At 43.1% G+C, this 14,924-nt stretch overlaps 1 protein-coding gene across 1 annotated transcript in view; it reads right to left on the bottom strand.

Moving 5' to 3' along the window:
- SEC63 (SEC63 homolog, protein translocation regulator) overlaps window positions 1–11,371 on the bottom strand; it is a 60,908-nt gene extending 49,537 nt beyond the window's left edge. Inside the window, exon 1 of the mRNA XM_030042521.2 lies at window positions 11,048–11,371. Within this exon, the coding sequence (XP_029898381.1) occupies window positions 11,048–11,171 (124 nt within the window). The 5' untranslated portion in view covers window positions 11,172–11,371. The remainder of the gene's footprint in view (window positions 1–11,047) is intronic.
- Between the last annotated feature and the right edge of the window lie 3,553 nt (window positions 11,372–14,924).

Below are 14,924 nucleotides of genomic sequence, written 5' to 3'. Positions count from 1 at the left end.
TAGGAAATGCCAAGATCACTTTAAAGACAGACTTTCACAAAACTTATTTGCAGCCTGTTATCCTCTCTCTACCCCTGTCTTCGAAACTTGAACGCATCAAGAGATGCAAGTAATACATATAGGATGCAAGTCTTGAGTAAAGGTTATGACCCAAGCATACCGTGGCTCTAAGCATTAAACCTGTTCTGTTAAAACTGAGGGTAACAGGCTCAGCTGAAACACTGCTCTTGAGAGTTTCTGATTTTGCTCTTTTTTATTCAGTTCTACAGTTTTAATCCTCTAAACTGTGCATGAAATAGGTTCCTGTTTCCTTTCAACAGCTATGTATATGTATATATATATGCAATGTATACACATACATATGGAAAAGGTGAAGTCTTGGACTTTTTCGTACTTCAACAATCACAGAAATTAAACAATTGCATGGACAATTTATTTACTGAGGACTTGAACTGGGGCACTCTGAAAATTTAATTTTTTAATCACAGAATCATTTCTCAGATAACAGGTGATAAATACAAGTATGAAAATGCTACCCTACTGCCTTACTAGGCCATTTTTGCTTAACTCTATTGACATTTTCCTTGGTAATTATTGTAAAATAGACTCCACATGAATATAGTATGGTATCCGGGAATAATTTAAATATCACAGGATTAGGAAAAAACCCTACACTTACTTTCAAAAGAAACCACTGACAAACACTGATAACAATATTTTAAAGCAGTAACCCATCTTCCCCAGCAACTAAGAGGCAGGATTCAAACTCATAGTAACTCACAAAGTCAGCAACTCCTCTGAAGTACTAAATAATTTCAAACCTTATTATAATAGGATTGACTTCTAGTGTAAAACCCCAAATTATGAGGCATGAAGCAAATTAAATTGATTTAAAAGCATTCTAAAATACAGTTGCTTAAATCCAAAAGCCTTCAAATGACCACTAGAGTTTCAGTTAAGATTACTTTTTTTTTTTTTTTTTAACTGGAAAGCACATTTCAGGACTTTGAACTGACCATATCAGTGAAGAATTAAATTATCTGAATAGATGCTTTCTAATTTTAATGTCTATTATTATAAGAATTGTCCTCATTACCCCAAGTTTATCTATAAAGAGGTCATGTCTAAGTTAGCCTCTTCACTAAAATGTTTATAGCTGAATAATCTGACCCTAGTTATTTTCAAAGAGATTTTTTTCTGTCTAGTAAATATTCATAGAAATAATAAAAAAATGTCATGTGTTTTGAGTAACAAATTGTTGTTAACTGTTAAAACTGCAAGCAGTTCATAAACTGCAGGAAGTCCTGTGAAAGACCTTAACAAGGCTTCTGCTTTTCTAGAGCATGTTTTGCAGCAACTAGATCAAGCATAAAAGGGACAAGAAGTAACCCAACTTTTCATTCACACACTGTTCCACACATTTGCTGACCAAAAGATAACATTTGTTACTAACGAGTTTAATAAATAGTAACATAAGATGATTCAACACCTTGAAAGTTAACTTCTTTTCAGAGTTTACTTACTTGGGTTTTCCGTTTAGTCAGCCTTGCTGGTCTCAGGGCACAGTTCCACATTACATTACTCCTAATCAAGCCATTTCCAAACCTTCTCCTTCCTATTAGTATATGGTCTCATTTGTGCTGACAAAACTGTCAGTGGGACTAACTATAGTAATTTTTAAGCTACATCACCTAAATTATCAGATTTACAGTAGAGCTAGACCTACAGGTGCATCAGCAAAACTTTAATGGAATCTGAGAGGAATCAGAAAACTGGCCATTTTAATATGGAACGACAGCCACATGAGTCAAGGTTAACAATTTTAGATTAAATCAACAATGCTGGGCTCCAAGACTTACACATCCTTAATTATTAGCTTTATTTTATCAATTTGGTGGGGTGAGGAAACCAGAACACATTCAATCCAAAACAAATGTAGACAAAAGTCACTTAGCATACCACCAATCACTAAAAATGCCTGTATTCAGCATTGTTCTGATGCACACCTTGAAGAAACTATAATGAAGGACACAGAATTAGCAGACACAGGGATAAGTACCATACATCCATTTATCATCAGTGGGGCTTTTATAAAGGGAAGGTGAGCTTTGCAAACTTGCGTCCTCTGAAGGAAGTAAACATATGGAAGAGGAGATCCTACTGATACAGTCTGTGGTTTCCAAAAGGCTTTTGAAAGGTTCCTATAAGAAGTCTTTCAGGACAACCATCTATTGCAAAAATATGTGACTAGAAGATGGAGTGAATAGCCAATTCTCACAGCAGAAGAAAATGGCCAGCAGTTCTGCAGGAGTCTATGCTGAAACTATGATACTCGCATTTCACTAGTAAGTAACCTGGGTGAAGGGGTGAGCAGTAAAATAAAGCTTCTGGACGATATTAACTTATTTGGATAACAAGGGCAAGGGTATCCTGAAGAACTGTAAAGATGAAGCAAGTGGCCTACAGCATGGCACATGGAATTCACAGTATGAAAATGTGAAGAGCAATGGGGACTATCCTAACTTTATATATGTAAGAGCTGACCATTACCTCTCAGGAATGTAATCCTGATGTTGTGAGAAACTGTTCTATGAAAACCTCAGCTGAATGCTTAGTAGTTATAAAAAGCAAAGCAAATGTTTAGAGCATTCCTGTGAGGGAAGGAAGAGAACATTATTCCACCACGTAAGCTTAAGGTACGTACAACCTTGAGTATGATGCACAGTCCTAGTCCCCACCTCTCAAAGAAGGGCAACTAGAAAACATTCAATTAAGCTGAACAAGGGCCATCGAACATATGAGAAGATTTATGTCCAAAATATAAGCTACAAATTTTTCAGCTGGGAGAGAGAAAAGTGTAAGGAGAGGTAACGGAAGGCTGTAAAAAACATAAGCAACAGCCAGGATTGAATATTTGCTGCCTCTTCCAGTAGAACAAATAAGGATTGTCAAATAAAATCAGAAGCAGACGCAAAACAAAGGTGATTATTTGCAGTGTGGGCAGCAGAGCTGGTGAACTCCTTGTCATAGGATGGTACAGACACTACACTAAAAGTCACTGAACTGACAACCATTGGAAACTGGGAGAATATGCAAAGGAAGCACCATTTATGCTTGCCCTGTTATTCCCTCATTAAGGCATACGCTTTTGTAATATCATGTAAAGATGACATCTGACCTGACACAGTATACGCACTCTCTTGTTTCTCAAAAAAAAAAAATTGCTATTTGAAACTTTATTGGTAAGCCTTTGCAGAAGTCACAATGCTAGCAAATATCCTAGTTTCAAATAGCTCAACCAGCCAACCAAGATAAAGGCATCTTTTGAATCTAAAAAGCATCACCTCCAGCAGATATATATTTAGAACGTTTGCAAGTAATTTTCTGTACAAGGGAAATATTAAGTGAAAATCTCAAAACACCTCTTCCATCTTCTCAGCTGTACCCTTATTTAAAAACTGGTGTAGAGACAAATCTTTATGCTCAGGAAAGAAATGAAGTACCTATTTTGGGTTTCTCCCTACTCTTGATACGGTCCAGCCAGCATGACCTCGCTCATCATGAAATGCTGGCACATCTGTGTCAGGTCCTGGCTAACAACTGAGGAAAAGGACTACAAATCCCTCAGTGGGAGAAGGAAGCACCTCAGGGTGAAAGGACACAGCAGCAGCCCCAGTCTAGACTTGTTCATATTGCTGCAGATCTGCACCCTTCTTCACAGGCATGAATTTGAAGGGAAAAAAAAAAAAGTCACCCCCCAAAAAACCCACCCCCAAATCCTCACTTTGGAATCACTGTTGATCCCTTTCCTCATCATTTACCTTGCTCCTCTCAAATTCCTGCTCCTCCCTCAAGAATGGTTTAGCTGCCTATGAAACCATAACTGAACCATCACACTTTACCCTTGAATGTATCAGGTTAAACAGTGCTAACTTGAATCCTCTAACACACAGCCTGTACATCCTCGTAGTTCAGTGTCATCTACATCAGTAGTCAAGATATTCTTGCAGCAAGTAGAAAATTAACAACAAGGTATATAATAAAACTTTTACAATGCTGTTTTCATAAGCTTCCATAACAAAAGTTGAATTTAAAAAAAAATAGAAACAGCTTTATTTTCATGTACATGTAATGAGAGATAAAGTTCTTTAATAGCTTGATCTTGATCTTGCAACAAAAAGCTTTTCAGAATTAAGTGTTCTGGACAGTCTTGAAGCTACTCAACTAATCTCTAATACAGGATTATTAATTTTATTTTACTGCTAGGAGGCTACAATGCTTATAATAAGATTACAGTACTTCAAAAAAATTCCATGAAAAGACATGCCTTTTTTCCAAATAACAGAGCAGTTTAGATAACTCTGTCCAAATGCTTTGTTTTGAAAAGTATTTTTAGAGATAATTGCTAGGCATTACTAATGACATCTCATGATGTTTGCCCTTTCTTCAAATGTTTCTGCAAAAACCCCTACTGCTTCAAAACAGCAATATAGTAAAAAATTAAAATAGTATGAAGTATCACCATTATATTCTATTCTCCCTTTTAATAGTCACCTAATAAGCTGTACTTTTCTGAACTTGAAATTAAGTTAACCATAGTACACTCAATCTCTCAAAACCTCAAAAAATTTCAATTTATATGTAATAACAGCTCTTAAACACATAACTGAGTTTCACTGACTCTCCTCCCACTTCCTGACACAATGCTCAAAGGTTGTATTAACAGGAGAGGATAAGCACACACACAGATGGGCATAAAATGCTTATATTCACGATACCAAGTTTTCACACCCATGCTCATCCACCACATTAGTGTTAGCAATGAGTATGGCATCCTGTGTTTTCATCCTGTCCTTTACCAGCATCCTGTACCTCTATGCTGTACTACAAAATACCAAAATGCTGTGAAATACTTTTGAGGTAAGGTTAGTAAGATTTCAATGAGCTGTGAGCAAGGACAGGGGTCACAGTTAACCCACTCGAACCAGTCTTGTCTCACCAGAGGATTACAAGCAGCACAGAAGAATTTTACCCCAGAGTGGGAGCAACAGTATTAGGTGCACTTCCTCTCCCGCAGCTGCTGTAAGGTGCAAGTGCTCATTACTCCATTACAGATAAAACAGAAGAAACGCTGCCTGCATTCTCTACATTGGCTTGAGTCATATCCAAATTGCAGACTCACTGTTTGTCCTTAAAGAGCCAAATAAACTTTATAGCTTCAGTTCCTCTACTTCCATCTTAGAGCAGGGGATTAACATGGATCTCTGAAGACAGCCTCAAGATCTACAGATGAAAAATGCACCAAAAAATTACAAAGAAACCTTCCTATTTACACTACTACATAGAGATATCCAGTATAATGAGCAGATATACAGAGAAATATGGCTTCTAATACAGTAAACCTTTACAGAAGAACTCTTTCAGGATTTCTGTTGAGGTTTTGAACACGGGTGCCAAGTATTACCTATCTACAGTAGTATACAAAAAAACCCTACTGCTTCAAAATAGCAATATAGTAAAAATTAACAAAATAGTATTAAGTATCACCATTATATTCTATTCTCCCTTTTAATAGTCACCTAGTAAGCTATATTTTTTAAGTATTTCTGTACTTTGCCCAGCCCCAACACAAAAAGTTTGGAATAGAACAGGAGATCTCAAACTACCTATGCTACTTCCTAGAGGCATGGCACCTTCAAAGATTAGCAGGGAATAGCATCCTTTAACCAGATTTGTTTAAGTTTTTCTTTGTATTTGCCTAGTGTTCTTCAAGAAAACTTCAGCTACATCTCAGAAACAGAAACATTTGAGAGGGGAGGGTGCAGGGGAAAAAGGTTGGTGAGCAACAGGACAACATATAGCTGGGGGGGATGGAGAACAACCAAAAAAAAAAAACCCACCACACTTTATATGGATTTCTATCACAATGAAAGTAAACTGAACAGCTTTTATCCATTTCATATCAGTATTTTTTTCCTAGACACAAAAATGCAGCAGCTCATTTTTTTCCATTCCTACAGTAGGTTTTTCTGTTCTTACACTTCAAGAAGGAAGATCCATGTTCCAAGCAGAATAGCTCCTATAGCTTCTTTTCTCTCAGAGATGAGACTACAAGAGAAAGCGTTCATTAACGTTATCCCTGCATTCACAGCTATTATTCTTTGGGGGTTTTGAACTGTTTTCAACATCTTGTTCAGTTCGAGTTACTGTAAAAGACTCAGGATAGAGATTTTTATTCTTTGCAGCAGCTTTGTAACACATTATGAATACCCAGTGCCCTAAAACAGGATAATTTATTTAATGTAGACCTAAATCAACTCAAAAATTGGATGAAATGACAAGCTTTCACAGATACATGCACTTAACTATGAAGCACGTCACAATCTACGAGCACCTGTTTCAGCACAGCTTTATAATTACGTGTCTCAATTCAGCAGCACAGGTATAAGTCAAAAAGTACACAAAGTTCAGCAAACACATCAGCATTGTACAATAACTGGTGCATTATCCAACTAAATTCATTCACCTCTTGCTCTCCATTTCCCTTCTAGATGCTGGTTTAATCCACACAAGCCTATAGTGAAACCGGTTCAAAGCAACTCCAACAACACAAAGATATTTGATGGGCATTTATCCATCCCTAACTGCTGAGAAAAAACATCTTTTTTTTTTTCAACTCTTACAATTAACTTTTTGAAAAACAACTCAAAAATTCTCATTTCAGAAAATACTTTTTAGTTAAGAAATTAATCTGCACCAGAGTTACTTTTTAACAACTGTATTTTTGCTTCCAAGTCAAGAACAGTCCTTGCAATAGTTTCCTCACAGTAATTATGTTAAAGTTATACCCATATTTAGCCAAAACGCAAGTAATCCACAAAAAGTATGAACTGGTTGGGGTTTTTTTAATAATACAACACATATACACACATATATGTTTTAAAGATACAAGTCAAGGATAAACAACATGGCAGTTTCACCATCATCACCACCAAAAGAATCAGTCTTCTCCCCCTCCAAGCTCAGTCACATCCTGCACCATCCCAGACATCCACAAAGTGAATCCTACCCAGAAACTAATACACATTCAAAGTAACACACAAAAAATCCACCAAAAATTAGTTTTAGCTCAAATGAATTCCTTCCAGTCCCTCACACTGCTCAGGTGCTCCCTTTGGCACAAGGGAGGGGAAGAAATACAAGACTTGCTCTGTTAGAGCACTGCTACCTTGAAGCAGTTATGAAACTGCAGCCCAAGACATAAAGCCGAACAATTAACCTTTTACAAGAGCCTTATTAGCTCTACAATAAACACCAAGGAGATAAAGTCTTTGGGACAAATCTGTTTTACAAAGTCAATTACCTGCTTGTTTGGTTTATCAAAGCTGAGGTAATGAAATTATAGGACAGTTCACAGGGTGACTTCCACACCACAGCAAAACCCTCCCAAATATAAGTATTGATCCCTGCTGCAGGCTGCACCAACACTTCATATGGACTCTCTCAGAATGCCTGGAGAAAGCAGGTTTAGACACACAGGAAATAAAAGCAGCTCAAATTTTACTCAGGACTTGAGAGAGACAAGTTAAATCATGCTGTTCTTCAAGACAGTAGTATTGAAAAGGCCTTTCAAAAGTTTACTTTGAAAAGAACTAAGAGCAAAATCTTAATGGCCTGCCAAAAAACTATCCTGCTAAAAATGTGACATTAGGCAACACATTTTGAATACTCTCGAAGTAGTAAAGCAGTACACATAATTCTTACTTTCCAATCTTCACTATGGCAAAAACAAACACTATTTTTTTTTATTATTATTATTTTTATTTACTCTATGGGCATTTACTACAAAACCACAGCACAGAACAAATCCTAAAATGTTACGGACCATCAGCGATTCCCAGATTTTTGGTGCTAAACCTCACTTGAGGAGAGCCATTAATGTTTTGCACTCTCGATCCTCTCCTTCCGCTGGCTCTCTCTACTGTATCAAGTACCAGCAATCTATGGCATTGTATTTGTAGAAGGAAGCAGGAGGCGCTGAAGGCTCAACCTCCACGCTATAAGCACTTCACTCTCGCTTCAGACTAGCCCTAGTCCACGCTCACAAAACAACGTGTGGCTGAAGCACATCTTCCAACCTAGTTTTTAACAGAAAAGGAATCTGCTCTGTCTTTCGGGTACTCTGGTTCACATTGCGAATGGGTCTTGAAGTGAGGAGGACAGGCATGTGATTTGCTTCAAAAGTTCACTCCGATCCAGCCTTCTCACTCCTGGCAGGCTGAAACAGCTAGCCAGCCCCACCTGGACCTCACCAACTCTGCCCAGGGCCACAAAGGCATGGACTTTCTAGCACAGGTAGGACAAAACACAATTTCAGAACAAAAATGTTAGTTGGTCCTACGTGGAGAGAGCAAAGGTCTTGGCCGAGCTTATTCAGTTTGGCCCCGTCCTGTTCCTCACTGGTTGGAAAACCTGCTCTAAATTAGTATCAAAATAAACATCTCTTATCAAAGTCTAGATATTCCTGCTCATTACAGGATCAGAAGCTAGCAGTGCTGGAAAATTTCTCTTCTGAAGACATAGGTCTTCTCTTAGCTTCTGAAATTATACATGTGTTTTGGGTTGTTCTGTTGTTTTTGGTGAACTATTCTAAAAACAAGAAGTCATAGCTAAACAATTGATACTTTGCATCATCACGAGGTTTTAATTTATTCCTGAAATCCGGTTCAAATGCTGGAACAGGTATGGCTGAACACATAGGAAGCTGTATGAAGACTATTCAGAGCATTTTGCTGGCAACGAGTGGCACAAGAGCCATACACTTAAACTAGAACAAGACAATGAAGCATGGGAGCGCTCCAGTAGCCCTGAATGTGATCTGCACACCACCTCAACTCTTTGTTCAAAAAGAGCCTGCAGAACAGAACACAACCAGAAGACTGTAGGCACGCTATTGAACCATATGCTAAAAATTGGACTATACTCACATTTTAAAATCCATTAAGACAATTATGAGGCTGAAATCATTCTTTCACTTCCATTCATTGCCATGACTGGTGCTTTTCACTTAGTTGAGTCATTTTTGTACCAACAGCATAATAAAATCTACCTTGTGTTTTGGAAAGTATGGTTTGATACAGCTTTGTAAGAATCCAGCACTAATTGCAGAACGATATGCAGCAGGCCCTCCACACACTCGACAATGCTGACTAGAAGGAAAGAAATGAGCAACATTTAATGGCAGGCCTATTTGGAAACTGGGTACAACCCATATAGCATATTCCAATGTTAGGTTTTCATTTTCTGCCATTCTGTAAGGATACCTGAATATCAAATATAAGGCTAGTAAAGCATTTCCAAGTTTGACAGCATTTCTATGGCTTTTCCTGCTTCTGTTAGTCCCTTGAAACTGAAGTTAACGGCACCGAGTGTCACTGCTGGCCATACCATTCTGCACAGCATCTTAACTAAGTCACATCATTTTTCCCAAGAAGCAGCTGCTAAGAACTACGGAGGAAGTAAAACATTATTCAAGAGAAGGAGCTATTTTCTCCCCCCCACCTCCTACCCTTCACCAGAACAAAAATAAAACAAAAATCTTGAGTTTTGGAGAAGGATTACAGAAGTAAAGTTCTCTCCTCTCTTTGATCCCCCGCTCCTTAAAAACAACCCAAAGATTACAAAATGTCCTCAACAACAGTAACGCCTTCCTCTTGCAACAGTCAGGACTCAGAAAGACAAGGCAGAGAAACCTTTCTTTGCAACAGAAAGAACTAACTCCTCAGCCATACAACAGGTAGTATCTGGAGGGCAGAGATCAATCCTCCAAAGAGGTTCCCTAGCCAGTGCCCTGTCAGAAGCCACAGGCATGTCTGTCAGCAACCAAGATTGTAAACAGCTATGTTTTAGCACCAAACCAGCATTTTTCATCATTCAGTATTTCTTTTACGTATAAAACCAAGTTAAACAGAACCACACAAGCCATTTAAAATGGCATACAAAGACACTAAATAACCACCACACATTTAATGTAAAAAGATGCAGTGAATGAAAGGGATTCTTCTCAGATTGCAAAGCACAAGTGTTCTTGAAAGGTCAGTAGTTTCAGCGACAGCAATCAGCATCAAGCGTCCCTGTTCTACTGAGCATGTAATATCCTACCTCTAAACACTATCTCTACAGCCTTTTTCATCTCAAAACTGCAGTTTAAAATGTGTTCCTGTGCAGCCTATATATCAACATGCCTTCTCCTTCCAAGAACAGAGAGATGCAGGAAAAACAAATAGGGAAGCGGCTGTGGAAATGAAATTCAGAAGTATTCAGACAAACTTTCTAACATTGCTTGAGGCCACAAAACATCATCCCGAAGGACGGAACAGAAATCTAGCACTTTGGACATTTAACCGTGACTTGCAATGGGAAAAATTAAAGCCCCATTTTCACACTCACTGTGACCTTACAGCATATAAACAGATGTATAACAGAGCCTGGTAACTTTTCCTCTTTGGCCTCAACTCAACAGTTCATTCTTTTCCCACGATGAAAATTTAGGTCATCCGCCCTGAAACGCCCCGGCAACAAAAAAAAAAAAAAAAAAAAAAGTAGTCCAAAACACAAAAACCCCAAACAAAGCGTTAGACCCCAGCGCAGCAATGACTCTGCAGGAGCAGAGGCGCGGAGCAGAGCGCTCTTTCGGGGAGGCGGGCTCGGACCCTCCCGTTTGCCGCCTGCCCCCGGGTACCGCTAAATGGCTGACAGCGACTGAAACGCGAGCCCGCCGCTCTCCCCCCACGCCGCCAGAAGCGGCAGCCCCCGGCGCCGCGTTCCGCCGTGCTCCCCGCAGGGCCGGCCGAGGCGCCCCAGGCGGAGCGGAGCGGAGCGGCGCCGCTGAGGGCCCGGCGGGAGGCCCGGCCCGGCACGGCCCAGCCCGGCCCGGCCCGGCTCCGCCGCGGCTGCGGGGGGCGGAGGGGGACGGGAGTAGGGGGAGGGGACGCCCGTGGCGGCGGGCGGAGGCGCAGGCCGGGCCCGGGGCAGGGCCGCCGCTCACCGGCGTGCTGGTCCCGCGGCCACAGGTAGTAGGTGGCGGGGATGACGATGAGCCCCACGAAGCTGGTGAGGAAGTAGAAGAACGTGTTGCCGCTGTCGTCGTACTGGAACTGCTGCCCCGCCATGGCCTCTCAGCGCCGCGCCGACCGCCTACACACACACCCGGCCGCCGCCGCCGCTGGCGTCCCCGCCGGCGGCCCGGTGTCGCCGTCCCCGCTCGCGCGGGGCCGAGCCAGCCGCTGCGGGATCCCGCGAGAACGGGCGTCTCGCCCTCGCCCCCGCCCCCTCCCGGGCAGCGCCGCGGAAGGAGACGTGTCACTCTGCAGCCACCATAGCCGCTCGGGCGTCACGGGCGGCGCGCGCACGCGCCCGCCCACCCACGGCACCCCCCCGGCCGCTGATTGGCTTGCCGAAAGCCCCGCCCCTCGCCTTCCGCCGCGCTGCGAGAGCCGCCAGAGTAGAGCCGGGGCGGGGAGGGGGGGCGGTCCCCTCCGGTTTCCTCACTTTCCCGTCGTGTCCCCCTCCCTGTCGCCGACCCGAGGGGCGTCGTGACTCTGCCCGCCTCCCGCGGGCGGGTGGCCGAAAGCGATGGCCTGCAGGGAGCGGGGTGCTGAGCCCCGCCTTGCCCCCGGGCCGCCGCCTCTTCCCCACAAGATGGCGCCCCTGCCCCGGCCGCCTCCCGGTGTTCCCTGCCCTCGTCCCCGGGAGAAGCAGGTGTCCCCGGGAATTGCTGGGGCCTTGAGGTCGGGGAGGGGCGCGACTGGCGTTTTGCGGCGTGCGGAGGAGCTTGTGGGAGCGGTGCTGGTCTTACCGCAAATGCGGCTGGAGCTGGGCTGCTGTGCGGGAGAGGCTGTGGTTTGCGCTGGGCGTGGGGCCGTTGAGGTCGGCGAGGGGAACGGGAGCGAGCGGGGAGGGCTGCAGGAGTAGGGCTAGGGAAGAGAGGAAGGCCATGAGGGTAGAAGGTGGGAAGCAGCATTCAGGGAGTGAATATGGGAGCAGAAGGCACCGTGTTCTTAAGATGTGTAAGAACTTGGATGAGGAAAGTAGTTCAGTCACACAAAGTCCTCAAGATTTGGAGGGTGGACCCTGAGCAGCCATGTGAGGGCAAACATTAAAAAGTATCTAATTTTGAATTTAGTTGCAGGAATGCATCCGCAAGAGGATGTGAACCTAAAGGTGTGAAATCAAAAGGCAGATACTGTGTTGACATTCATTGCACCATTAATGGCAAGTTACCTCTTCAAAGTAGAAAAGGTAGCAACCTTTTGCCCATTTGTGCCCATTCATGAGAATATGCCCGTCTCTACAGCTTCACAGTCCAGCGTACAGCCACTCATAAAAGTGATCTCATAAATATCTCACAGTTCCAGTACTTGTAAATTCAGACTATGGGAAAACATGACACAGAGGCGGTGATGGCATCACATGCAAGGGAAGCATTAGGCCTACCTTAGAGGGAAAGAAGTGCTGTCCCAACATTAAAGAAGACTAATGTTGGAAGTGGAGAGAAAGGTAATAATGCCATAACCAATGAGTGGCACCAGATGTCCTGCTGCCATGATACAGTAATCCCTAGGTGGAAGAAATAGCTTTAATTTTTCTGGGAAATGATTTTGTGTTAATTAAAATGTTTTTTTAAAAAAGGTTTTATTTTTTTCATTGATACTCTTTGTAATTGTTCCCAGTTAGATCCTTGTAGGGTTCACAGGCAAAGTTTAAGCTATTTCCTTCTATGTCTTTTGCTATGTACACTGCCTTTCAGTATGATACACCCTGTGCAGTGACGACAACTCTTGCAATAGCTGTTTTGGAAGATAGCTGAATGCATGAAACTCCCCTCCCTCTGTGGGTTTCTAGTCCTTCATGTTTCACAGTGAGGCAGTGAAAAGCTTCTGTACAGTAGAAAAGATGGGAGGACAGGTAGAAACCTGCACGTGTACTTAACCCAGTTTTGTAAGCAGAGAAAATGCTCTTTCTGCAACTGTATTCAGTTGTTGAGTATGTTACTTCAGTCAGATAAAGGGGCAGAGCTCTCAAAGACGACTAAGTTCCTACAGGCTTTGTGAAAGCAACCTGTTAGATGTGGTAGGCTTGTGGGTGCATCGGCTTGTGGGTGCACCGACTTGAAGGACCAGCAGTGGGTGAGCTCAGATCTTACTAGACACTGTAAAATCCACACAGTGTGGGTGACGGTGTGGGTAAGTGCCCTGTAGAAAATCTCTGGTTGATTCCTTCAGCCGATCACAGGAGCCAGATCAGGAGGAAAGCAGGTATCACTCGTGTTGCAGATGATGAGACTGCTTCTTAATGCCACTGTTTTGGAGCCCAGCTGTGGATTTTTTATCAGTTGCTGGCAACATCACCCCTTTGCCCTGTTGGTGTGTGAGGGGGTTGCCTGTGGCATTAACTGAGCTAGTGAGGGAATCCTAGGGGGCTGCTCTTGGCTTCATCTTGTCTCTGCTTTCCCGCTGCCACCCTGTTCCAGCTGTTAGCCAGGAGCCACTGGAAAGGAGGGCCTGAGAAAAATAATTCCTGCTGTCTGGCTCTGGTAGTGCAGGGCTCCTAGGCCAGGAGGTGGGGTGCACAGTAGTTAAATAGCAGTGAGCAGAGGCCATTCTAGCATAGACCCCAACGGTTTGTTTGAGTGTTGTTCCTTATGTACACAATTTCCCCATAAACAGTGATGGTGATCCCTTGCTTCCCAGGGAAAAAGGAGAAGCAATGTTGCTTTTTCCACTCATGGCCTGTCTGGAAGGTCACCTGGGCAAAAACAGCCCCACCTGCTTGGATTTCAGGGGCAGCTGGGTCCACTGGAGCTGAAGACAGCGTTATGGGAACTCCCCAGTAGATAGCTATTTCTAAACTAGAGGAATTTGATCTCCCCAAAATGCTTCCAAAATACTTCCAGCACCCATTGTGTCAACTCAGAAAAGCACTCTTTTTTCACAACACAGCACTGTCATGCTACTAGCAGTTGTAGTGGGCCCTTCCACGTGGGCAGGATCTGCGCAAATGGGTTACTGCAGCCGTGGGAGCAGCACCCAGCATCTCACAGCACACTTGCTCAGTCCGTCTGGCTTCCCTTCAGCACCCTGCACCAGGTTCAAATTGCTCGGTGTTAGACGCATGGTCGTTCGCACAGTGGTTTCACAGTCACCAGTATCTCTTGCACATCCACTGGTGATGTTTCCAATCTCATGGGAGGTTGTCAGCTGCTGGCTGCCTCTACCAAGCGTGCGCCTTCAGGCTTTTATCGAGGGAATGTTACAAAAAGCCAGCCTACTGAGTTCAGTCCTACCTGTACTCCTAACCATGCAAGCCAGAGACCAAGATTACCGGCAGGAGAGAGTGCTTTGACAAGATCCCATAATCTCTGTGGAAGAAAAGAAACAACAAACCTGGTGAGGTACCAAAGATGACAGTCAGACTGGTTTAGCAGGTAGGAATGGTGAAATTTAGAACATTTCAACTGTAACAGATACGTAGTTTCCAAATGGAACAGAAGATTTTATGATTGTGAAATGGAAATTACAATCTAGCAGATACGCCTACAGTTGTGGGGACTTGTGTCCCAGGTGTCATGACCTTTCTGATCTTCTGTGACATGGTGGACTGCCTTCTGGCAGCTGATGGAGTCTGGAGAGCAGGGATTTCCAGAGTCCCATCTGGCCAGCAGCGGCATTACGGAATTACGCACACCAGCCACCGTGACAGGATGCGACTCTAGGATTCCGCTGAATCAATATGCCAAAAAGAGATTCTTCTATAAAGTCCTTTTTACCAATAGCTCTACAGCTTGAGCTAGGTGCCTCCAAAGAGGGACCCCAAACAAAGAAATCGCTGGGCAATTATATGCTTACGATCTAAGTTGCCCACCC

The sequence above is a fragment of the Aquila chrysaetos genome, chromosome 2 (genome assembly GCF_900496995.4).
Source record: "Aquila chrysaetos chrysaetos chromosome 2, bAquChr1.4, whole genome shotgun sequence".
NCBI classification, from domain to species: domain Eukaryota; kingdom Metazoa; phylum Chordata; class Aves; order Accipitriformes; family Accipitridae; genus Aquila; species Aquila chrysaetos.
Note: the sequence above shows the minus strand (reverse complement) of the source record. Positions and strands in the feature narration are given on the sequence as shown.